The following is a 27,211-nucleotide window of genomic DNA, read 5'->3' on the forward strand; positions in this document are numbered from 1 at the left end:
CCGGGACGTACGCGAGTCCCGGGGCTCTGCGCGCGCCGGGAGGCCTATGTAAAATAGGCTTCCCGGCGCGCAGGGCCCTGCTCGCGTAAATCCGCCCGGTTTTGGGCGGATTTACGCGAGCAGGGCTCTGAAAATCCGCCCCTCAATGCATTTATTAGTGTATATTAGCTGCGTTAGTCATTTCAGATTTTTCTTCTTTTTCATTTTGAACAGTTTTCATTTCACAGGTAAGGAACACATTTATTCCAACAGTAATATCAAACTTCAATCAACACCATGAAAAAGCAATCAATCACACAAATGGTATTGTTTCATTTTCATTTGTTTAGCTCTTTTTTTAACATTTTCACCATCTGCGTTTGGATAGCACGGTAGATTACTTAATTCATTTTGAATGTAAAGTTAAAAGCCATTCCAGGAGATGACTGCTTGATTTCTACGATCAAAGCTGGGAGCAACAAAGCAGTGCTCCCCACCGAGGGCCTCTCCCCGACAGCTGCTGCACATTTACATTTTTGCACTTAATTGCTTGGCTTGCTCCATTAGCTCCATTTTTGCAATGGCTGACAGGTGAACTTCATCGGGGCCATCCGCTATGCGCAGGCTACGCACATGGGCAAACCTGTAGGCAAATAAATGATACACATCACCTCCAATCCCTGCCAGTGTGTACAAGGAAAAAGCACACGTCATAGCTGCGTTCCCTGCCTAGCGTGAACAGCCTTGGGGCGAGATCCTTCATTTATGTTCGAGGAATTGTTTAAATCTGCAAATGCAATACAAATATCCTTGAAGGAAGAGTTGGACTCTTGTCCAAGGAAAGTGGTATAGAAATGTAACATATTGTAACATTGAAACCCGCATTAGTGCACAACCTTTGCTGTCGACATATGCACTGTGATGCAATTTTCAACTACTTCAGCTCCTAAAACAGTAGGCTATGAGTGGAAATGCTTTGTTACAAAATTGCCTGGGGTTTATTGCAGGTAAAGGAATGCACAATATAGTGGTTCATCATATTTTACCTTCACTGAGCTGACGCATTCTAGGTGGCAGAGTCTGGAGGGGCTTAGATTTTATGCACATACTTTTTTTATTGTGTGTGTACGTTTTCTGAGAAAACATTCCCCGCTAACAATTTACAGCTGTAACTTGTGCGGTGTGTTTTGCTGGGATCATTTTCAGAGCAACACTGGGCACAGTAAAGCCAAGAGGGAAGGGCACTGGGGATGAGTTTCTGCAGTGGGTCTGAAGAGTGTGAGTTGGGGTCTCGGGAGCATTAATAGGAGGGTTAATAGTTTGCAGAGGGGGAACAAAGGACAGACTGCAGGAGGAATGGTGCCCTCCTGTAAATCTATTGAAATTGGGTCAAGGGACCTTGCTGGGCTGGCAGTGTCCCCACCCCCTACCAAACTGTGCATGTCAGTGTTTTTGTCAGAGCAGTGCTGGGTACTGAGCCAGCAGGAGAGAAAAATGACTCCTCCTGTCGGGACACTGGGAATGAGTTTATAAGGAAGTGTAAAGAGTGCAGATTAGGGCTGATGGATCCACATTTTAAATGTATTTGGGGCTGGTGGGAGAGGAATTTAAAAAATGACCTCTTTTCTACTCCCTGACTCAAACCACTTTTTTTTTTTTTTTTGCAATGGTGACATAGATCTATGTGCATAAGTAAAGAATTCTCATAACTGATGGCTAGAGGCTGCAAAGATGCATTCAATATATCCAATATGGTCAGATTTCTGATTAACTTACTGAGTACATCTCCTAAAATGGGGGTGAGCATCTATTTGATGGCACAGTCGAGTTGTTTTTGTTAAGTACAGATTCTAAATTCTTTTGAAAATAGATAAAAGAACATGTGCTGCACAAGAATACCTTCAGCTACAGTGCTGTGGCATACTTTTCAGAGATTGTTACTGAGAAAGTAGTGGTGAAACAACCTCGCACTGAATCTTCCTTCTTGCCTGACTTACCAATATGGCTTTCAGACATGGCATTGCACTGTGCTGGCACTTTTATGCATTGCTGATGACACTCTTGGAACAAACAACAAAACTCCCCTCTCCATTTGTTATGTTTGGCCGATCCTGGAATGGCCGCAGGACAGGCCCCGCTCACATACGCCGACCGCTGAATGGAATGCCACTGCCAGCTGCCTCTGAACACTGCCACTGTCACTGCTTCCCTTAGGTGCACGCGAGCCTATGCACTCTAGGTAGGCCCCGCAGTGGGGGGGCCTACCTAGAGTGCAGGTTTCCTGCTTTGAGGTGCGTGTTGACTCAGCGACTCCTACATACCTGCCTTGCCTCCTCTGTCAAGCCCAGCCTTACCACATCTTGTCCAACCCCGCCCTTGCCTCATCCCATCCAGCCTGCCCTGCCTCGTCAGTCACTCTTGTCTCGCTCCTGTTTTTTCCTTGGACTGACTTCTGGTACTTGAAATTGACTACTCTTGCTTGCTGCCCGCCACTGACCCTTGCCTGGACACTGACTACTCCTACTTGCTACCTGCCACTGACCCTTGCCTGGCACTGGACATTCTACCTCTTCATACCCTGAGAGACTCTCGCCTAAGTCCTGCCATTCCCTGGAACCCAACGGCTCAACCTGCAGGGAAAGGGGCTGGGAAAGGTGAAGCTCCAGCCTGGTCTCACCCCAGGGTACATCCACCAGTGTGGGCCTAGGGGGCTTGCTCCCTAGGTGGTGCCAACCACACAATAGCAACGAGGGTCCACTTCTATTACACCATTCTGTTTTGTCAGCTGCTTTAGTCACTAATGATCATGAGACACTGCGGACCAGGCTTATAGAACAGAATGGCTAGCTTGAGAGTGATTTTATTGGGGAATCAGATACAACAGTGTTGCTGCCATGTTAGTTCACTTGGATATAGGAAAGGGAGAAGTGAAAGAATTTTTGCTGTCATCAAAGGGCTTCTCTTTAGAAAGCCATGGGGATTAGTCTGGTCCCTATTACAGTTCAGAGTATATTTTAAATCATTTAGGAAGCTGACTGGTCTCACAGTCTATTTTGTCAGTAAACTGATGACACAGATTTACATTATTACTGTCACAGATTCCATGCTAGTCTCAAGGCTCTTATACTGCCTAGACAATATTTTATTTATTGTAAATTGGTTAATTCCAAAGGACTCTAGGCAGCATGCAATAAAATAAAAATCATCAAAACAATACATTAAATAGAATCAGTAAAAAATATGAAACAAACAAAACCATAAACTAGACAAATAACTATCACAGCAGTTTATATCATAAGAATAACAAATAGCGGATAAATCAGCTAGAAATGAAGCAAGAATAAATCAATAATATGGAAGAAAAAAAAGTTACTCTAAAACAGGGATAGATAGCAAACTATGAGGCTGATGTAATTAGCTAGGCTTTAAAACTGCTGAAATTCTTAACTGTCCACACAGTTTCTTAACACAAGCTAATTTTTTCAAAAACTCTGGCTGCAGTAAGCCAATGGTATGCTAATGCATCAGGAGTTAAAAAATACACACAGACTGGAAAATATGTGCAAGAAAAAGGCTTAGCGCACAGAAAAACATGGTTTATGTGCACAAATAGCGCAGTTACTTACCTGTAACAGGTGTTCTCCTAGGACAGCAGGATGTTAGTCCTCACATGTGGGTGACATCATCCTATGGAGCCCGGCACGGTAAACTTCTGTCAGTTTCTAGGCCAGGCCCAGAACCTTTGACTGGCACACTGTATGCCTAGCATGCTACTATCCATGCCTCCATGCGGGGTCTCTCTTTAGTCTCGTAAGTAGATTACAAAAAAATAAAATAAACTACAGGAACCAACTCCACGGGGTGGCAGGTGGGTTTCCTGAGGACTAACATCCTGCTTTCCTAAGAGAACACCTCTTATAGGTAAGCAACTTCAGTTTCTCCGAGGACAAGCAGGATGGTAGTCCTCACATGTGGGAGAATCCCTAGCAATTTATTTATTTAGTAAGGTTTATATACCGTCATTTGGAGCAATTCCTTCACAATGGTTTACAAGGCACGTAATATAAATTAATAAATTACAAACAATTAAATTAACTCAAGTGCCAGACTCAATAAAACCACTCTTACATCGAATCATAATAAAAAAACAATAAAACTTTAAATATTAATAATATTAAAACCGTGTTCTATACCGCTAATCTATATAGCTACAGGCTGGTCCCGAAAAACAATGGGACCAACAGTCATCAAATAGATGCCAAGGGACACAACAACAGAGTTGCTGTTGGTTACAGCGGGGACAGACTGAACTCAAACCAGGGGCCCTAGCCAGGAAGAGCTGGGTTCACAGCTGAAAGAGATTCCTGAGGACAGACTGGCCGAATGTACTATCCCGGTGGCCATCCCTGTCCAGCAATAATGAGCTGCGAAGGTGTGGACAGAACTCCATGTCACAGCCTTGCAGATCTCCCCCATTGGAACTGCACGCAGGTGAACCACAGAAGTCGCCATGGCTCTATCAGAGTGAGCCATGACGTGGCCTCCCAGTTGCAGTCCCACCTGGATATAGCAGAAGGAAATGCAGTCCGCTAGCCAGGTGGAACGAGTCTGCTTAGCAAAAGTTACTCCCAGCCTATTAGAGTCAAAAGAGACAAAGAGCTGGGTGGACCATCTGTGGCCTGCTGTCCTGGCCAATCGGTTACAATCCGGTTACAATCGAGTGTGTGCAGCGCCCTTTCCCCTTGGTTGAATGAGGCCTAGGGAAGAAAGTAGGCAAGATGATGAATTGGGTAAGATGGAAATCTTCACCACCTTCGGCAGGATCTTAGATTGCGTATGTAGAACCTCCCAGTCATAGAAGAATCTTGTGTAGGGCGGATAAGTCACCAAGGCATGAAGTTCACTGACCCTGCATGCCGAAGTGATCTCTACCATGAAGATGACCCTCTAGGTCAAATATTTGAGGGTAGAGGAGTGCAGCAGTTCAAATGGTGGCTTCATCAGCTGGGCCAACGCCATGTTAAGGTCCCAAGAAACTACAGGGAACCTCAGGGGAGGCTGCAGCTGAATCAACCAATGCATGAATGGCCCTACCACGGCCTGCACTGAGATGGGCGAACTGTCCACCTCCTGGTGGTAAGCGCTTATGGCACTCAGATGTACCCAAACTGAGTTGGTTTTAAGCCCAGCCTCTGAGAGGTGCAGTAGGTAATCCAGGAGTTGCCGGACAAGGCAGGAGAAAGGGTCGAGAGCCCTCTGCTCACACCAGTCAGTAAACCTCCTCCATTTTGAAGCATAAGAGTTCCTGGTAGAAGGCTTTCTCGAAGCCACTAGGACTTGGGACACTTCCTCTGAGAGGTCAAGAGGCTGCAAGATCAACCGCTCAACATCCAGGCCATGAGGGACAGGACCTGGAGGTTGGGGTGGCGCAGTCTGCCCTGATCTTGCGTGAGCAGGTCTGGAGCAGTTCCCAGACGGACTGGGTCCTGCCAGGAGAGATCCCGCAGGAGCAGGAACCAAACCTGTTTCGGCCAATGGGGGGCTATGAGGATCATAGTTCCCCTGTCCTGGAGAAGCTTCAAGAGGGTCTTCGATACCAACGGAAGTGGAGGAATCGCGCACAGGAGGCCTGTCTGCCCATGAAGGGCAAAGGCATCCGTGGCTGGCCAGCCATCTGACCTGGTCAAGGAACAGTACCGGAGAACTTTCCTGTTGCATGGGGAGGCAAATAGATCCATTTCCAGGGTCCCCCAGAGACAGAAGATCTGATCCGTCATCTCCTGCTTTAGGGACCACTTGTGGGGTCTAAAAGTTTGGCTCAGCCTGTCTGCCCGGAGCAGCATTCCCTGAGCCAGCGCCCAGGCCGAGATATGTGCTGCCTCCTGACAGAGGAGGAAGGATCTAGTGCCCCTCTGCTTGTTGATATACCACATGGCTACTTGATTGTCGGTCCGGATGAGGGCCACCTTGTTGGCTAGCCGATCCTGGAAGGCCGACAGAGTGTTCCGGATTGCCCGTAGCTCCAAGACGTTTATCTGACACAGAGCTTCTTGGGAGGTCCAGAGGCCCTGGATGTGGGAACCTTCCACATGGGCCGAAGACATAGTGAGTGCCGAAGTACGAAGGAGATCATACAAAGCATCTGCCGTATAGGCTACCGCTGATTCCATTCGGTTCGCCTGCTCAACCTCTCCCGGGGGAAGGTCCTGGGCCGTGAGCATCTGTTGAACTCAACGGAGAGTAGCTCTCTGCATGAGGCTACTACATACTGCGGCCCGCACCCCCAAGGCAGACACTTCAAAAATCCGCTTAACTATCCTGGAGGTCCTTGAGCGCTGTTCCTCCCGTCACAGGGATAGTTGTATGCTTGGCTATGGCCGTGACTGCCGAATCTACCTTAGGAATCTTAAGCAGGTCGAGAGATTCATTAGGAAACGGGTAAAGTTTTTCCATGGCAATGCTAACTCTCAAGGAGGCCTCAGGAGTCTCCCATTCATGTGTCACTAGCTGGAAAAGCTTCGGATGGAAAGGAAAAGTTTGGGGTGGGGCCCGAAGCCCCGCCAAAACCGAATCCGGCACAGCTTGCGGAACGGGGGATCTTCAGTTCCTGAAGCACATGAGAAATTAAAGGATCCAGTTCCTCTCTGCGGAACAAACGGAGCACCTGTGGATCATCCCCCTCCACCGGAGTGGAGTGGCACTGTCTACCTCTTCACCCATATCCTGGGTGGAGGGGTCCTGAGTCCCCGGATCCGCAGGAGCAAGAGGGCCAGGCAACCCATCCCCCGGAGCAGAGCGAGCAGTGCGAGGTTCAGACCTCCCCTGGTCTGTAGAAGCCCTAAAAAGTTTAGCCTGGCTAGGAGACTGGGATTCCCAGTCAGTCTCTGCTTCCATATATGCCTTATGCAAAAGTAACACAAATTGTGAGGAAAACGGGTGCTGCTGCTTTAAGGGCCCCCCCCGGGGGTAAGGTTGGAGGAGTTGAGTCTGATGGTAAACTGCGCGGTCGTTGTGGGCTTAGGGCCGGCGGGGAGAGAGGAAGGAGAAGCTCTCCCTCCTCAGACAAATCAGCATCTCCGTCCGATAGAGGCAAGATGGCCGCCACTCCCGCGCCAATCGGGAGGGAGCCAGGCCTCTGCCTCCCAGCTGACTGTCCGCCGCGCGATCCACGCGGACGCTGTACGGCCACTCCCCCCCCGTGCCGAAATTGATCGCTGCGAAGACCCCTCGCCCCGGAAATACACCGGGAGCAGAGGCCTTCGCGGAAGAGCCGGGTCCCCGGCTCCCCACAAGCAGTACATACTGTCCCACGCGGCATCGGGAAAACACGCGAAGCAGCCGGGTGAACATTCCACCCCCTCCAGAGGCCTGGGAGAACGAGGCAGGCTAGGGCTGAGGAAGGAACCAGGTGCGTTTAAAAATAAACTCCTGCGTTGTAGATGTGAATCGGTTATTTACTCTTTCGGATAATAGAAAGACTAGGGGGCACTCCATGAAGTTAGCATGTGGCACATTTAAAACTAATCGGAGAAAGTTCTTTTTCACTCAACTCACAATTAAACTCTGGAATTTGTTGCCAGAGGATGTGGTTAGTGCAGTTAGTATAGCTGTGTTTAAAAAAGGATTGGATAAGTTCTTGGAGGAGAAGTCCATTACCTGCTATTAATTAAGTTGATTTAGAAAATAGCCACTGCTATTACTAGCAATGGTAACATGAAATAGACTTAGTTTTTGGGTACTTGCCAGGTTCTTATGGCCTGGATTGGCCACTGTTGGAAACAGGATGCTGGGCTTGATGGACCCTTGGTCTGACCCAGTATGGCATGTTCTTATGTTTTTATATTGTCTTTTTTTTTTTTTCTCTCAGCCCTCACTGAACAGCCAGGCTAAAGAAACAGAGGAATTTTGCATCTCTGAACTGTGCGAGGAGGGGGAGAGTGACTGGCCCACCGGTAAGTTTTCCCCCTCAACTCACCGGGCTAGTGTACAACTCTCCAGGAAAACGGCTGTAGGGCAATGCCCTGCTTCGCCTGCCTGCAGCTAGCTGCTTCTCTTACTGCTAAAGGTTTTGCAGAGATCAAAATCAACCAACACTTTTTTTTTTTTTTATAAAATTGATCTAGTCAAAGGCTTTTGTCAGAAATCAAACCTGTCAGGAGCAAGACCCAGGAAATTTAGATAGAGTCAGGACCGCAGGTTATGCCTCTCAATCTGCTGGAGTCAGAGAAATACTGAGGGATCGCAGGTGGCACACCAGGTTATATGGGGGGTGCTTTTCAGCTTTTCTCTGACTCCATCTGCTGGAGGGGAAGCATAACCCAGCAGTCTGGACTGAAACACATTTTACTGGAAGCCTTGTGTGGGAGTGAATACCCATCCTAAAAAAAATCTATTTTACTCTACACCCAGAAATGGGTAGCTGTATTTATAAAGCAAACAATTTTAGGATGGAAAAAAAAAATTAAACCAGCTATATTCAGCATGTGCAATTTTACCACAGGGTTATATGATCTCTTTTTCCCCAATCATGGTATCCCATTTCTGACTGCTGTTTCAGGAGATTAAGCTATCAGTACTTACATGAGACCTAAAGGAAAATCCTGAGAAAATCCAGCTGCTCCACAAACTTGAAGTGCACGATCAACAACTTTACAGGCCATCCTGGGTGCAGCTACTTTGATCATGGCAATCTGCAGGAGTAACAAAAATATTGTTAGAAGCACTGCTAGGGTTTTTTGGGGTTTTTTTGACCAAGCAGCTTCCTCCTGGCTCCTCTGGGTTTCCAGCTCAATTGGAACCAGTCTCTGCTAAGGCAAAGTCACCACAAAGTTTTATTGATTTTTTCCTCCTCCTATTTTTAATCCCCCTCTTGTCTAGTGTAGCCATCATAGCAACAATTCTCTCGTTGAGCAGCATGGACCATGGACCACGGATTCCACCAGAACTCAGCAAATGTATGCACATAACCAGCCACTAGATGTCCCTGATGTTGTACATTCCACAAATTGTACCTTTACTTGACTTATTACCATTTTGTAAATTGTTTCCCCTTCTTTTCCTGCCTTTTTATTTTAATCATTCTGTATATTACTTTGCAACATGTGTAAAATTGTCATGCCAATAAATGTATCTGATTCTGATGCTGCTATTGCCTCTGCAGCATCCTCAGCCCAGGCCAGCTCAGGAAGCAGAGAACTGAACCAGACTCTCACACAGCAGCCCACAACTCTACATATCAGGTCAGCCCACTCTAAGGAGGTAATTTTCAAAGACGTTAGGCACAAAATTTTCAAAAGCCCATTTACACGCATAAAACCCATGGACAATTCAATGGTACAGATCCTAGCAATTTTCAAACGCCCACTTTGACTCATACAATACATTTACACATGTAAAACCCAAATGTTTAATAAGTCTGTTGAAAGGAGAATCATAGCCACAGTGTGCACCCCATAAGGAGCAAATCTACAAAAGTTTGCTGCAAAATAAAACTCAGTCCCTTTGATATAGGCAAAAGAACTTGAGATGGTGTGTTTTTTTCTGTTGCACAGCTGGAATAAAGTCCATATTTCTGCTTTCAGCAGTTACAAAATCCACCTGTGTTTAAAGATCTTTCAGCCAAGAAAGCTAATGTGCTTAGAAAAACAGGACAGAAAAGTAATTACATACATGTTATTGTGCTGCTTACTGAATATAGCATCCTAACCCAGTCAGAGTGATATCATGCAACTTGTTACATGCTGAGTCAGACAGGTCACTAGATAGCACTGGATTTACTGGAACCAGGGGGTGGATTGGCCTGTTGGGGGATCGGGCATGCTCCAGTGGGCTAGTCACCTTGGTCATGTGGTAATCTCAGCTCCTGCTGACGGATTGCTGAGGAACTCGACGCGGCCCGAGGGAGGTCTTGGCCTGATGAAAGGCCTACAGGCTTGGCAACAGGAAGCATCTGGCAGTTCCAGGGCTGCTTCCTCCCACTTCCCCCTCCGGCAGAAAATGAGCAGTGTGGGACGCCGCCAGAGAAATGTGTATGTGTGTGTATATGAGAGAATGAGCCAGCAGGTGTGTAAGAAAGAGCGAGAGCCTGAATATGTGCATGAGAGTGAGCCTGCATGTGTTCTCACTACTGAATTACATAGAATTGCACTCACTGCTGAATTACATAGAAAGGCAACGGATAAAAACGTTTTTTTACATTTTAGCAGTTTCCATCCCAAACATATTAGGGAGAACATCCCGATCAGTCAATTCGAGTGAGAAGAACTTGTTAAAAAATGGAGAATTTTAAAAAACATGCTGGAGACCTCCGTGAAAGATTCCTAGTGAGAGGGTATCCTAATTGTGTGGTTCATCAGGCTTATAAGAGAGCACGATTTATTAATCAGGATCTTCTTTTGACCCTGTGGAATTTTCCAGATTCTCCTTCATTAGTTTGTGTTTTGCCATTTTCTAATAGAGTTGGGGACTTAATTCAGATTATAAAAAAACATTGGCATTTAGTGCAAGGTTTTCCAGGTTTGAAAGATTTACCGATTTTCTCTTTCCGCAAATCAAGAAATTTAAGAGATATTTTGGTGCATTCAGATGTGACATCATTAAATGTAACTGATAGATTATTGATGGGACATAATCCCTGTATGAGTTGTGGGGTATGTAGGCTATCTTTATCAGTGAATTATTTTGTCCATCCTGTGTCTGGAAAGGAGATTTTCTTGAGATCTAGGACTTGTCAATCAGCATCAGTTATATATAATTGACTGGTGTCCGTGTAATCTTTTTTATGTGAGTAAAACCACTAGAAAGATAAAGACATGTATTGCAGAACGTTGCAGTAGGATCCATAATTCAGTGGCCAATGCCCCTTTGGTTAAGCATTGGCAACAAAATCGACATTCTGTGAATGATCTTCGTTTTTTGTTCTTCAAAAGATAATTAGTAGAAGGGGTGGAGATATTAATAAGACCTTGTTACTAGTTGAACAGCGTTGGATCTTTTTTTTTTTAAAACTTGGCTCCAATTGGCTTAAATGATAAGATTGATGGATGGCATGTTTTTGAATTTATGATCCATGATTGGCCCTTCTACATTATATAATCAGATTGGATGGCATTAGTCATCTGTCTCAGAAATAGTATGGTGATACTGATGCGGTGATACTGATGCACATATTTTTCTAAAATAGATTTAATTGTTATAGATTGTTTATAGATTGTTAATATAGATTTAATTGTTATAGATGTGAATTATGTGAAAAATTGAAGGAAGGCTGTCCTTGTTGCCAAACATGTGCATAGATGATCGGGATTTGAGGTTTATTTTTTGTTTTGTGAAAATGTATTTTGTATTATAATCTTCTAGATAAATTAATTATATATTCTATGTGAAAGACAGATTTGGAAAGATACACGTATATGATTCGTTATTAGAAGAGATATATCGATGACTGAAACGAAGAAGCGAAAGAACGTATTTTTTCCAAGTGTGCAGGAACATCAATTGGTCGATGATACGTGATTAGAGTGAACTCCCCTGAAGAAGCTTTGTATAGCAAAACATGTTGGGAGATATTCAGAAAACTTGGATTTTGTTTTTTTTAACTTGTATGAATGGTTGTATGGGTGTGTGTTTTTAGGTTATTAGATGAATTGTGAATTATGAATTGTTCCTGTACTTTTTTCTATGTATACCTTGTTCGTGAAGAAAATTTTTAATGAGATTTTTTATATTTTGAATAAATAAAAGTGAAAATTATAAATTGTTTTTATATAGCACTTTATTATTTTGAGATTGTAACTGTGGGATATATATGTAAAATTGCCATGCTATTTGAAATTTATTTGCTGATGACATGCAACTCTGCATCAGAATGGGCCCTGACCAAACCTCATCCATTGTCAATCTCAATGATTGTCTTACAGCAATAGCCCAATGGCTTAGCAATCACAAACTCAAATTAGGCCCTTCAAATCAGAGCTCTTCTAAGCTGTTACGTTCATCTCCTATAATCTCTACCTTTTCTGTCAAGTACCTCTTTTATCCTAAGTAGTAAGTACATAATCTAGGGGATGGAAACCCACATCTGACATATAGTAAAGACCTCCTTTATACATCTGCACAACTACCTTGATCAACACAACCTTGCTACCATTATACATGCATTAATCACTAATAAAACTGACTATTGCAATTCTCTATTCAATAGCATCTCACAATACAGTCTAAAATGCCTCCAACTCTACAGAATAGAGCTAATAGAATTTTAGTAGGAGCCATAGCAACTCACAATATAAGGCCAATTCTACATCTGAAGCATGGATTCCCATTTGAAAGCAGGATAAAATTCAAAACTCTCTGCTTTGCCTACAAATGAATAAATAAACATGACTCTGTGTATCGCTTCCAATTTGTCTCCTCCTAAAATCCCCCAAGAGACCTCTGATCCTCACAAATAGTTCTTCTTTCCTTCCCTTTTCTGGCTTCTGCCACAGACATGTACACTTCATGCGTTCAGCTGCTATGCATCAAAAATTTGGAACAAGGTACCACTTCCCTATGTGTCTCAGCTGTGCTACCTAACGTTTTGGAAATCAAAGACAGAATTTGAAAAGAAGCTTGCTGTGGAAGCAAAACTCATAATAAAAACTTTTTCAGGTGCATTTGAAGCAAAAAGTCTGCAAGGGAGTCAGCTGGACCATTAGATGATCAAGAGGTAAAAGGGGCGCTAAGGGAGCACAAAGCCATAGTGGAGAGATTGAATTAATTCTTAGCTTTGGTCTTTACTAAGGAATATGAAGGCAGATACCCATGCTAGAAGATATATTTAAAGGTGATGATTCAGAGGAACTAAATCAAATCTCAGTGAACCTGGATGATATACTAGGGCAAATTGACAAACTAAAGAGTAGTAAATTACCTGGACCAGATGGTATACATCTGAGAGTGCTGAAAGAACTGAAAAATGAAATTGCAGACCTAATTTTGGTAATTTGTAAACTATCATTAAAATCAGTCATAGTACCTGAAGTGCCGGGAAAAATGGTTGAAAGTATTCTAAAGAACAAAATTACTGAAAATATAGAGATATAGTTTAATGGGACAAAGCAAACATGGATTTAGCTAAGATTAGTCTTGCCTCACCAATCTGATACTTTTTTTGAAGGCATGAATAAACATGGATAAAGGTGGCCAGTTGATATAGTGTATCTGGATTTTCAGAAAGTGTTTGACAAAGTACCATATGAGAGACTGTTGAGTAAATTAAAACGTCATGGGATAGGGGGCAATGTTCTGTTGTGGATTGAGAATTGGTTAGAAGATAGAAAACAGAGATTGGGAATAAATGGTCAATTTTCTCAATGAAGAAATGTGAATAGTGGAGTGCCCCGGGGATCTGTGCTAGGGCTGCTGCTTTTAAAAAATTCATAAATAAACTAGAGATGGGAAGATGAGTAAAATGATCAAATTTGCTGATTATAGAAAATTATTCAAAATTGTTAAAATCACAAGAGGGTTGTGAGAATTTGCAAGAGGACCTTGTAAGACCAGGAGACTGGGCATCCAAATGGCAGATGACATTTAATATGGACAAGTGCAAAGTGATGCATGTAGGGAAGAGCAAACCAAATTATAGAAAGGTTCCACTTTGGGAATCACCATCCAAGAAAAGAATCTAGGCGTCATTGTGGATAATATAATGAACTCCTCTGTTCAATGTGTGGCGGTAGCCAAGAAAGAATGCTAGGAATTATTAGGAAAGGAATGGAGAAATTTATTTATGTTTTATTTATTTAAAAATATTTATATTTCACTCATAATAATGAAATCATGCTGAGCAGATTAAAAATCAATAAAACAGAGAATATCATAATGCCTCTGTATCGCTCCGTGGTGTGATCACACCTTGAGTATTATGTGCAGTTCTGGTCACCGCATCTCAAAAAAGTCATAGCAGAATTAGAAAAGTTAAGAGAAGGGCACCCAAAATGATAAAAGGGATGGAACAATCCCCCTATGAGGAAAGGCTAAAGAGGTTAGGGCTCTTCAGTTTGGAGAAGAGACATCTGAGGGGAGATATGATAAAGGTCTACAAAATAATGAGTGGAATGGAACATGTAAATGCAAATCGGTTGTTTACTCTTTCAAAAGTACAAAGACTAGGGATATTCAATGAAACTACTAGGTGAGCCATTTAAGACAAATAGGAGAAAATATTTTTTTATTCAATGCTGGTGAATGTGGTGAAAGCTGTTACTGGATTTAAAAAAGGTTTAGACACGTTCCTGTAAGAGAAGTCCATAAACAAATATTAAGATGGAATGTGGCAAGCCAGTGGGATGCTGATGGGGGACGAGTGTTTGGTTTTTCTATTTGGAGTGACTGTGGAGGAGGGGGTGGGAGAGGCCTGGGGGGAGGAGGGAATAGAGGGTATATAAACACGGAAGAAAAAATAAGTCATCATATTACAATGTGAAGCACCAGAAATAATTGTGATTTGAATCAGCTGGAATTTGTACAGTTTATTTTTCACTGTTGATGATATTTGTACCTATACTGCCCTCGGTTGAGGGTTGTTTTTTGTAATTTCTTGGATCTTCTAATAAAAAGATAATATTAAAAAAATATTAAGGTGGACTTGTGGAAATTCACTGCTTACCTTTGAGATAAGCAGCATGGAATCTATTCACCTTTTGGGATCCTGCCAGGTACTTGTGACCTGGATAGATGGTCCGTTGGTCTGATCCAGTATGGCAAATCTTATGTTCTTCTAAAACAGCTAAGGCCTGGCTGTTCGGCCAGGCTTTCTCCTAGGTTCCTCAGCAGAAACTTTCAGTTTTAATAACTTGATTGCTAGAACTCTCAAGCAAGGAACATTTCTTAGATACCCCTAGACGCTAGCATTCAGGATTCTTACTTTGCCTGCACCTGACGCTAGCTTATTGTTAATGCATCTTTACTCTTGCATCTGTTCTAAATTCATGTTCCCTATAACAGATTCATGATCCTACTATAAATATTACCAGCCCCTAGAGGATGACTCACAATCTTCTTCCCTCCCCAAAACTATCTACTTCAACAGCTCAATCAACTGTGCACAATCCTCCTCATTTTCAACCCACGCTGCATAAATGCTCTAACTTCTAAAACTTTTGCAATACTTCTGTAACTGTAAATTTGACTCAACTGTTATTGTAAGTGACCTTTGACTGATGTTACTGTAGCTGACTTACATTTGTTTGTAATCTGCCTTGAGGCCATTCTTGGAAAAAGGCAGAATATCAAAAGTACGTAAAAACAGAAAGAAAGAAATTGCACTTTTTCCAAAACTAAGCATCCCTAATACAGTCACAATGATGGGATTAGCTAGCTAAGAGTTGTCTGCTGTAACCCTCATACTCCCCAATGCAGCACAAAGGATAAAAACAGAACAGTACACATTTTTTTGTTTAGAATTGTTTGGGTTGCATAGAGAGAGGCTTAATTAGCAGGAAAAAGGAGGGAATTCTGCCCCTGGTCAGATCACTTGTGAAGGCCTCATCTAGAGTACTATGTTCAGTTTTGGAGACCACACCTCAAAAAGGATAAGTACAGAATAGAAGTGAACCAGAGAAAGGCAACCAAAATGGTGTGAGGGTCTGCACATATAGTCATATGAGATGAGACCGAAGGATCTTAATATGTACACCCTGGAAGAGAGGAGAGACAGAGAAGATATGACCCTGACCTTCAAATACCTGATAGGAACTAATGATGCACAAAAAAAATACATCTCTTCCCATAGAAAAGAAGCTGTAAAACTAGAGGTCGCAATATGAAACTCCAAGGGGGAAGACTCAGGAACAATGTCAGGAAATATCTCTTCATGGAGAGCATGGTGGATGCATGGAATACCCTCCTGGAAGAGGTGAGGAAGAAAAGAACAGTAATAGAATTCAAAAGGGTGTGGGACAAACAAAGAGGTTTCCTGCTGATGTAAGAATGAACCTGAAGAATTGAGGTAACTTTTCAGCTATACCCATGGTTTACACATAGACTTGAGGGCGGCCTGCACAGAGTGGCAGTTGCTACCACCCTTAACAGAAGGCAATATGGTTCTCTACTTTGATGGCGGGGGGAAGATGATATGGATTCAGAGACAGGCAGCACTGGGCCTCCACTTTTACAGTCCAGGGTACTGATATGCAGACATTAGGGAAAAAGCACAGGACTGCTTCTACAGCCAAGTCCAGAAGCAAAGCACATTCAAGCAGCATTGTCTGAATTATCAAAAAGACTGCTCACCTCGTAAAAATGTTGCTAGCTGTAATGTTGTTATGGGTTTGACAGTTGCTTGGTTTTGAATGTAAATACTACCCTTAACATAAAGCCTGGGAGGTAACCTGCACGGAGCAGCAGTTACTACCATAAGAATCTTGCTGGGCAGAATGGATGGACCATTTGTTTTTTTTCTGCCAGATATTTGAACTCACACAAGCCAAATATCTTAAAAGGGATTTTTCTCAATTTGGTATGAGCCACGTTAATGGTCCATGATGCAGCAGGGTCTGTCACAGGAGGTTTCAAATGTATGAGGGCCTGCATAAGCCTGAAAAGTAAAGGCCATACAGAAATTAAATTACCCTTCTAAACATTTTGGAATACACTAATGAAGGATAAGGGAAATGTGATGAAGTTACTTAGACAAGCCAAACTCCACTAGATGTAGAAGGCATTCAATTAGCTTTTGTATAGGGCAAGAAAATGGCTGCAGTGACTTTCTTTATCAGCAAAGAATCTTTTCCTATTTGAGGATGGATGACCTTCTTGTGAGCTGCTGGCAAGCAGCCAAGAGGATAGGACACACTGAGTTAGACAGACTAAATCTGACAGTCTTTACCTGCTTAGCAGTCATAAGAACATAAGAAATTGCCATGCTGGGTCAGACCAAGGGTCCATCAAGCCCAGCATCCTGTTTCCAACAGTGGCCAAACCAGGCCACAAGAACCTGGCAATTATCCAAAACTAAGTCTATTCCATGTTACTGATGCAATTAATAGCAGAGGCCATTTCTTAAGTCAACTTGATTAATAGCAGTTAATGGACTTCTCCTCCAAGAACTTATCCAATCCTTTTTTAAACCCAGCTACACTAACTGCACTAACCACATCCTCTGGCAACAAATTCCAGAGCTTAATTGTGCGCTGAGTGAAAAAGAACTTTCTCTGATTAGCTTTAAATGTGCTATTTGCTAACTTCATGGAATGCCCCCTAGTCTTTCTACTATCCGAAAGTGTAAATAACCGAGTCACATCTACTTGTTCAAGACCTCTCATGATCTTAAAGACCTCTATCATATCCCCCCTCAGCAGTCTCTTCTCCAAGCTGAACAGCTCTAACCTCTTCAGCCTTTCCTCATAGGGGAGCCGATCCGTCCCCTTTATCATTTTACATTTATTAATATTCATTAATTGCTTAACACTACAAAAGGTCTAAGCAATATACAATAAAACATACACAGTAAAATAAAAAACTAAAACATACAAAATTAAAATTTACACTATTATACATTCAAAAGTTAAAATGAGTAATCAGGTGCTGAAGAGTATTGGATATATAAAATTAAGAAGTGTGTCACATGTGTGCCAGTTTAAATAAAAAGGTTTTTAAAAGTCCTCTGAATGTTTTTAATAAGTAGCACAAGCGTAATTCAGACCGTGAAGGATGGAAACTGAATGGTGGGGTGGAGAAGAATGTCTATATTCTGAGAGACCAAGTCAAGTGAGACTCCTAATCTGATAAATCTCTGATAGTCATCCTTATCATGAGAAAAAAAACATGTTTTTCTCAAACAGCAGGGGACAATGAATTCTGTCAAACCCTTGTCTCTGAGCTTTGCAAGTGTTCTGGCCACAAAAGTTATCAATGGCTAAATGGAAGGTAGTGCCACAATAAAGAAAGAAAGCCTTCTATTTTCCTGTTCAGGAATCTCAAAAACAGATCCTTATTTCCCCAAAACCTTATTTGTCTCCTTGTGTCCAAAAAACCTGTGTGCGTGTGTGTGGGGAGGGGAGAGGGTCCTATCAGCTCTCAATTTGGCCTTTCTGCCAGGCTGCTTTTTGCCTGATACAGGGTGTCCCATAAGATAATGCTCAATTTCAGGTAATGACAGCTTTCCAACTCAATGCTGGATTTGGTTCTTCTCTGCATGTTCAAGTAGTACTGGAATATATATTTTTTTGGCTGGACGAGGACAATTTTGTTGATTTCATGGATTGACCCAAGGGAAGTCTTGCCCCATAAATCTCTTAAATTTTTTTTGAAGGGGTTAATAAACATGTGAAAAAAGGTGAGCCGGTAGATGTAGTGTATTTGGATTTTCAGAAGGTGTTCGAGAAAGTCCCTCATGAGAGGCTTCTAAGAAAACTAAAAAGTCATGGGATAGGAGGTGATGTCCTTTCATGGATTCCAAACTGGTTAAAAGACAGGAAACAGAGAGTAGGATTAAATGGTTAGTATTCACAGTGGAAAAAGGTAAACAGTGGAGTAACTCAGGGACCAGTGCTTTTAAATATATTTATAAATGATCTAGAAACGGATACGAGTGAGGTGATCAAATTTGTGGATGACACTAAATTATACAGAGTAGTTAAATCTCAAGCGAATTGTGATGAATTGCAAGAGGACCTTGCAAGACTAGAAGATTAAATTTCATCTGCCAAAGGAAGCCCAATGTGGGTAAGTGCAAGGTAATGCACGCTGTAGTTACACAATTTTAGGTTCCATATTAGGAGCTACCGCCCAAGAAAGAGATCTTGGCATCATAGTGGATAACACATTGAAATTGTCGGTTCAGTGTGCTGCAGCAGTCAAAAAAGCAAACAGAATGCTGGTAATTAGTAGAAAGGGAATGGTGAATAAAACAGAAAATGTCATAATGCCTCTGTATCGCTCCATGGTGAGACCGCACTTTGAATACTGTGTACAATTCTGGTCGCCGCATCTCAAAAAAGATATAGTTGCGAAGGAGAAGGCACAGAGAAGGGCGACCAAAATGATAAAGGGGATGGAACTGCTACCCTATGAGGAAAAACTAAAGAGGCTAGGGCTGTTCTGCTTGGAAAAGCGACAGCTGAGGGGGGATATGATAAAGGTGTTTAAAATCATGAAAGGTCTTGAACAAGTAGATGTGAATTGGTTATTTACTTTTTCGGATAATAGAAGGACTAGGGGGCACTCCATGAAGTTAGCGTGTAGCACATTTAAAACTAATTAGAGAAAATTCTTTTTCACTCAACGCACAATTAAACTCTGGAATTTGTTGCCAGGGGATGTGATTAGTGCAGTTAGTGTAGCTGGGTTTAAAAAAGGATTGGATAAATTCTTGGAGGAGAAGTCCATTACCTGCTATTAAACAAGTTGACATAGAAAATAGCCACTGCTATTACTAGCATCAGTAGCATGGGATATACTTAGTTTTTGGGTACTTGCCAGGTACTTGTAGCCTGGATTGGCCACTACTGGAGACAGGATGCTGGATTTGATGGACCCTTGGTCTGACCCAGTATGGCAATTTCTTATGTTCTTATGGATTTGTCTCATTTGGAGATATGACATGAGAGTTACTTGGAAAATCGCAGCCAGGAGGCCAAACATGATCAATAGGGATCTAGCAGTCTGCTAACATAAAAGTTATGCTTCAAGGATCTTTGCCTATTTTTTCCTACAGTGACACTAGTCCAAAGAACTTCAAAAGACATTAAAAACAAAACAAAACAGCACACCAGCAGGGAGATAAAACCCCTTTCATTCTGACATGTTTCAGCCGGTAGACAAGGATGTTTCACAAAACGCTTTCTCTGGAAGGTAATATTCAAAAGCACAACTAATAATTTAAAAAAAAATCTCTATGTAATTAACAATCACTACAATAGCTCTAATTGTTATCTCCACCCAGAGGAAACACTTTGCGAAATGAACATATTTTTTTCTCTTTCAGTTTGTTGGCTGAAACTGTTCCTAAAATAAAGGCCAAAATAAAGGGGCAGATTTTAAAACATATGCGCGGGCGTAGATTTGTTCGCGCAACCCGGCGTGAACAAATCTATGCCCGATTTTATAACATGTGCGCGCTCCCGCACGCCCCCTGGACCGCGGCCCCGCCCACGGCCCGACCCCGGACTGCCCATTTTTCAAAGACATAAGCGCATCCCGGGGCTTGCGCACGCCGCCGAGCCTATGCAAGACAGGCTCAGCGCGCGCAGGGGGAGGCGGGGGTAGGTTTTCGGGGGTTGCGCGCATATCTTACGCACGCAACCCTTTGAAAATCTATCCCAAAGAGTTTCTAGCACATTATAAATGTGCTGTGGTTTTCAGCTATTGTACTGATTTCTATTTAGATTTATTTGTTTGATTTTTGCTCGGCAGTGTCCTCCTGCTCCTCCAGGTCAATCAGAACTGGCCTCTACTGTGATGGAATGAACCTTCATCTGGAACTACCCAGATTCCCCCGCCCCATTTAACATTTCTATAGCTTGCCTACCAGAAAAATTACAACCAAAGATTTGTACTTGTTACGCTTGACATTTCAGCTGCTCAACTATTAAATCCTCTTCTATCGTTTGAGAGAGTTGGGATCTCAGGAACAGTTCTAAATTGGTTTAAATCATATCTGGGTCAGCGATTGCAACATGGGAGGATTGGGAGTTGTTTCGCCACGTGGCATCGTGTACACACTGGAGTTCCACAATGCTCAGCCTTGTCAGAACTTTTGTTTAACATTTACATGGCGCCGATTTATAAGTTGCTGGCTGGGCTTGGTGCGGTACAGAGTGTATGCTGATGACATACAATTCTATATTGCAGTGCTCCTTGGTGTAAGCAACTAATAGTGTGTGTCTGTTTATCTGCATTTAGGCAATGGCTTATATTTAACAAGCTTGCATTAAATCTGGCTAAAACTGAGATAATTGTTTTACAACCATCCAGTCACAGTGTGACATTCATTTTTCCTTGTTGAAAATACCAAGTTGTGAGTTATTTATCATGCAAAAATGGGCCAACTGATTCCCTTGAAGGCTTTTTACCTCAAATATACCATGGAAAGCTTCTTTTCAAATTCTCTTTTTGCCTTCCTTATCAATGTCTTGCATCTAACTTGGCAGTGCTTATGATGTTTCCTGTTTTCTTCATTTAGATTCCCTTTTCCATTTGTTGAAAGATATTCTTTTAGCTATTACAGCCTCCTCACTTCACCTTTTAACCAAGCCAGCAGTCATTTACATTTCTTTCCTCTTCTTCTAATGCATGGAATACATCTGGTTTGAGTTTCCAAGATAGTCATTTTAAACAACATCCATGCTTGAGCTTAAACTCTTAACCTTTGCAGTTGCTCCTTTCAATTTTTCCCTAACCATTTCCCTTATTTTATCATAGTTACTTTCAGAGGTGTAGCTAGCCTATGGCCAATTCAGCCTTCATTAAAGGGCGCCGCCACCAGCCCACCCGATGAATATCTGACCCATGGTGGGGGCCGGCAGTGCAAGGAGAATGTAGGCGTGAGCTTTTCTGCTCCAAGCTTGTCTAGCAGCTTCTACCCCCGGCATGGCGCCTCTTTCTTCTTCTGGCCCTGCAGCTGAACTCTGAGCTCTGTTGCTTGATCCACGGGCTCTAGATCGGTTAGAGCTGTTTGGGTGAGAAGTTCAAACAGTTGTTGTTTGAACCACACGAGGCTCTGTAGATAGAGCCCCATGATTCGAACAGCTGAGATCTGATGGCAGCCATGAGGCTCAATGAGGAAAGAGGCACCGTGCAGGGGGGGGAAGTAGGAAGCATCTTAGAAAAGTGGAGCAAGATAAGGAGGACATGGAGATTTGGGGGGGGGGGGGGGGGGAGAGCAGGGGAAGACTGGGACTGGTGGGAGGAGAGCAGATGAAAATGGGGGGCATCACTTATGGAAGTAGGGGGCAGGGGAAGAGCAGGAGAAGATGTGAGCTGTCACTTGGGGATGGAAAGAGCAGGGGGAAGTACGGGGCTATCACTTGGGGATGTGGAAAGCGGGGAAGAATGAGAACTGGGGAAAGCAGTGGAAGCACAGCGTCTGGCAAGGGAAGCACGGGGACTGGCATCAGGAGAGAAGGGAAGAATGACGTCACTTGGAGACGGGGGGGAGCAAGGGGGACTTGTATACTGGAGGTGGGAGAGCAAGGGAAGAATGGGAATTCGGTGACCGCGGTTACGTGGGTAACCCAGGAGGGCAGGGAATCTGGGAGAGGGAGGACTCAAGAGTTGGGGGAGCAGAGCAGGGACTTGGGGATGCAGACGACAGGGACTTGGAGAGTGAGTTGGGTATTTGGGCAGACAGTGCAGAATCTGCAATTGAGTGTGAGTGGGGGTGCATTAGATAGCCCAGGGAAGGAATGAGTGAGCTGTGAATGATCTGGAATACTTGAAAGGGAATTGGGTGCTGTGAAGGCGAGAGAGAGTGGGTTTGGAAGGCAGTGAAAAAAGAGGTGATAGGAGGTTCAGTAGGGCTGCAGAGATCTGGATGAGAATTAGGAAGGCAAAAAGAAAAGAAACCGGCCTGGGAAAGTCCATAGAGTGTTTGCTGACTAAGCAAATGAGCCAAAGGCTCCCCCCAAGAGAAGAGAGCGAGAGGAACTGAGAAGAACAGGATGGCCCAGGGAGGAAGGGTCCTTTCCTCAAAAAGCTTACCTGTTGGTGCCCTGTGGCTGTGGAGAAAGGGACTGAATTTGTGTGTTTGCTGTGGGGCACTATTCACTGGTGTTCCGGATAGTTTGGGATCTTGCTTTACCTATCATCAGTTAAGACTTGTTTTGGACAGCAGCTCTGGACTGGATTCTGATTTTTGTGTGACTGGGCTGTTGTACAGAAGAGCCCCAGTCAGAGGTCCCTGAAAAGCACTGTCTTTTCCCTCCTGTGAGGGAATCCCCAGGAGGTCCTGGGTGCTCCGTGATCCTTACCGTGCCCAAGAGCTGACTGCCAGAGGGGCTACATTAATAGTTTATTTATTTTATTTATTTATAGACTTTTCTATACCGGTGTTTGGAACCAGGACCTTCACATCGGTTTACAATTTCTATGACATTCATACATAAAAGTACATTAAAACAATCTTTACAATACAAAATAATTATTATAAAAACCTCATCAATACTGCTTTTTCTATCTTCCATTGCAAATAAACTAAAATGATCTAAAAACTAACTAAAATTTGTTGTTTTTTCTTTTTTAATAATGCTGCATGCTTAGTTTGTATTCCTTTAGCTTGCATTTATTTTGCATTTTTCTATTTGGAGCTTTTTCTTTTGTTTTACCTTACATCTCCATTAGTTGTGTTGTTAACTGGTTGCAGCCGGTCTTAATATCCAGTAATAAAGTAATATTAACTTTGTTAAGACTATCTGTTGGTGATGTTAACAATCTCCATATTTTGAAAGAATTAAACTTCTAAAATCAAACAACCACAATAATAAAAAGATCAAAGGAAGAAACTTTCCATTCCCTAAGATCCTTGCCTGAGAAGCCCACTACTTAATCCAGTCTCCAGCCTGCATTTCTCTAGGACCAAAACACATAATCTCATGCAATTTTGTCAAATCATTGTTCATTCATTTATTTATTTATTTTATTTATTTATTTATTTATTTATTTAACAGTTTTTTATACCGACCTTCATAGTAAATTACCATATCGGATCGGTTTACAGATTAACAAAAGGGAAAAACAACAAGAGTAACAAATCCACGTAAACGAAAGATAACAATAAGTAGGAATAAGTCAAAAATTACAATCAACAAGGGGAGAGAACTTGGAAGCTTGCAACAAGCTGGAAGGAAGATAGGCCGGTAAAAGAAATTTTACCATAGAAAGTACAAGTTAAAAACTTAGACGGTGTTTTAACCTTAATGACTCAGAGTCCATTTATTCCTTCATTGAAAAATGGAGTGCCAGACCGAGTAGCAATGAAGGCCAACTATTGATTGTCTGGTTCAGGGAAGGCTTGTTGAAAGAGCCAGGTCTTAAGTCCTTTTCTGAAAGTTAAAAGGCATGGCTCCAGTCTGAGGTTTGATGGGATACTGTTCCAGATCGATGGGCCTGCTATTGAAAAGGCTCTGTCTTTGGTCATAGCGAGGCGTGAGGCTTTAGTGGGGGGAACATTCAGAGTGCCTTTGTACATGTCTCTAGTTGGTCTGATAGAAGAATAGAGTTTAAGAGGTATTTCCAGGTCAAGTTGAAGTTGATGATGGATAGTTTTATGGATTAAGGTGATTGATTTGTAAAGAATTCTGTAATTTACTGGTAACCAATGTAGATTCCTGAGAATGGGTGATATGTGATCGTGGCGGCTGGTACTGGTTAACAATCTTGCTGCCGCATTTTGAATCATCTGCAGCGGTTTAGTAGAGGATTTGGGAAGTCCTAGTAGCAGGGCGCTGCAGTAGTCTATTTTGGAGAACAGTAACGCTTGGAGGACTGTCCTGAAGTCGTGGAAGAATAAGAGAGGTTTAAGTCGTTTTAGGACCTGTAATCTGTAAAAGCAATCTTTCGTTGTTGTGTTGACCATTTTCCTGAGGTTTAGTCGGTTGTCTAGAATCACCCCAAGATCTCTCACCTGTTTACATGTGATGTGAGCGTTGAGTGATGTTGGTTGATGGATATTATCATTTGAGGAGATGAGGAGAAGCTCTGTCTTAGAAGCATTAAGGACCAAGTTTAAGCTATTGAGTAGATTGGTGATGGAAAGTAGGCAGTTATTCCAATGGGTGAGCGCTTTTGCTATTGAATCTGTTATGGGGATTAGAATCTGTACGTCGTCTGCGTACAGATAATGAATTAGATTGAGATCTGTTAACATTTGGCAGAGGGGGAGGAGGTATATGTTGAAGAGGGTTGGGGATAAAGAAGATCCTTGTGGTACGCCAAGATTAGATTCATATCCTTGTGGTACGCCAAGATTAGGTTCATATCCAAGCCAATCAACAAAGAATTGGACGTTAACTTATCATCTAGACCAGCGGTTCTCAACCGGTGTGTCGCGACACCCTAGTGTGTCGCTAAGCACCGGCAGGGGTGTCGCGTGTACCCGGATTCTCCCGCTGCTCTTTCTTCCCTGCTGTCGTTGCCGCCGGGCTATCAGCACGTTCAAGCCCAGCGGAACGGCAGTGGTGCAAAAAAAAAAAAAAAAAAAAAGCTGTGGCATCCGTGGCTGCCCTTTTCTTCTTCCCGCGCTGCCCCCACCCCCTTCCGTGACCCGGAACAGGAAGTGATACGCGGTGCGCGGGAAGAAGAAAGAGCCGACCTGTGCCGCGTGATAAAGTAGCAGAGGCCGCTGCAGCATCGGCCCCCGAGCAATTGAAGCAGCCGGTAATCGGGAAAGGAGACAGCAGCAGGAGCCTCCCGTGGCCGATGGGATTCTTCTTTCTTGGCCTGCGGGGGCTGGAGGAGGCTGCGGCAGCTACCATTTGTGCTCGGGGAGGGGCGGGGAAGAGGAAGTGAGTGAGAGAGAGAAGCAGCCAGCCTGCGTGTGATTGAGAGCATGTGTGTGAGTGAGAGAAACTGGTCAGAGAGCTGATGTGTGTGTATATGCGAGAGACAATGAAAGTGACTGCTCAAGGAGATGACTGATGTGTATGTGAAAGTGTGAGACATTAGTCAGGGAGGTGACTGATGTGTGTGTGTGAGAGAGAGAAAAAGCACTGAAGTGAGAAATCTGGGTATGTGAGAAAGCATGGGCGTAAGAAGCCTGGGGGGGGGGGGGGGGGGGTGTGTGTGTGTGAAAGAAAGCATGGGAGTGAGAAGCCTGTGTATGTGTGTGCATGCATGAGAGAGAGACTGGTGTGTGTGAATATGAGAGAAAGAATGTGATTCAGGGAATGAGAAGCCTGTGCAGTGGAGAGCGAGCATGGAAATGAGAGAGAGAGACTGGTTGTGTGTGTAACAGAGAGAAAGTGATTATGGGAATGAGAAACCTGTGCATGTGAAGAGTGAGCATGGGAGTGAGAAACCTGGGTGTGTGTGAGACACAGCATGGGAGGGAGAAGCCTGCATATCTGAAAGAGAACATGGAGTGGGAAGCCTGTGTGTGTATGCATGAGAGAGATCAGGTGACTGGTGTGTGTGTGTGTGTGTGTGTGTGAGAAAGCAAGCGATTATGGGAATGAGAAGCCTGTGCATGTGAAGAGAGTGAGCATGGGCGTGAGAAACCTGGGTGTGTGTGAGACACAGCATGGGAGTGAGAAGCCTGTATATCTGAAAGAGAACATGGAGTGGGAAGCCTGTGTGTGTGTATGCATGAGAGAGATCAGGTGCCTGGTGTGTGTTTGTGTGTGTGTGAGAGAAAGAAAGTGATTATGGGAATGAGAAGCCTGTACATGTGGAGAGAACAAGCATGGGAGTGAGAGACTGGTAAGTGTGTGTGAGACAGAGAAAGTGATTATGAGAGTGAGAAGCCCGTATATGTAAGTAGAACACGGGAGTGGGAAGCCTGTGTGTGTGTATGGCATGAGAGAAACTGTTCAGGAAGGTGACTGGTGGGTGTTTCAAAGACTGTTTGGGAGATGATTGGTGTGTGAGAGACAGAAACTGGTCATGGGGGCATGACTGGTATGGTGTGTGTGTGAGAGACATGGGCACTAAGGAAGAGGTCCATGAGTATAGAGCTTAGCCGCTACTGCTGCTTCTGCTGTGTGCTACGGCCTGCATGGAAGAGGAGTAGGAGAGCTGCTAGAGGGGGTAAGTAAAGGTGGCTTTTTAAGTTTATTTTTCTTGATTGACTGCCATTTTAATTATTTAATATTATGTGATGTGTCTGCTTTTTTTGAAATATTTTATTAGTGTTTGGAGAATTTTTAATAGTTTTTATGAGTTTTTAATTGTTGGATGTTATTCTGTTCATAGCTGTTTAGAAACATTTATTCTGCTTATTAGTATAGTTTTACAATTATTTCTGTTTGGGGATCTATAGCTGCTTGTTAGTTCTGTTTTCCTAATAAGAGGTGTATTGGTGTTTAGGGTCTGATGTAATATTTGTAGTGTTGCCTTTTCATAGATAGGGTTGCTCCTGTTTGAGTGAATTCCATAATACAGGTGTAACTGTGTGCGGATTAGTTTATGTGCATTGCTACAGATCCTGGGAGTATGTTAGGTCGGTTCTGTGTCTGTTACCGAGATGAGATATTTTACTAGCATGTAAGAGTTTTATCAGTCTTATTTGTTGTGTTTTCTCAAGAGGACATGC

The 27,211-nt window shown here is 43.1% G+C and overlaps 1 protein-coding gene across 2 annotated transcripts in view; it reads right to left on the reverse strand.

Annotated features, from left to right (window-relative positions):
- Nucleotides 1-306: 306 nt before the first annotated feature.
- ACAD11 (acyl-CoA dehydrogenase family member 11) overlaps nucleotides 307-27,211 on the reverse strand; it is a 289,500-nt gene continuing 262,595 nt past the window's right edge. For both annotated transcript variants that reach the window (XM_029589309.1, XM_029589308.1), the window contains 2 exons: nucleotides 8,560-8,669; nucleotides 307-622 (listed from right to left, as the gene is read on the reverse strand). In XM_029589309.1, the coding sequence (XP_029445169.1) occupies nucleotides 508-622; nucleotides 8,560-8,669 (225 nt within the window). In that variant the 3' untranslated portion in view covers nucleotides 307-507. The remainder of the gene's footprint in view (nucleotides 623-8,559; nucleotides 8,670-27,211) is intronic.

This window comes from Rhinatrema bivittatum, chromosome 2 (assembly GCF_901001135.1).
Source record: "Rhinatrema bivittatum chromosome 2, aRhiBiv1.1, whole genome shotgun sequence".
NCBI classification, from domain to species: Eukaryota; Metazoa; Chordata; class Amphibia; order Gymnophiona; family Rhinatrematidae; genus Rhinatrema; species Rhinatrema bivittatum.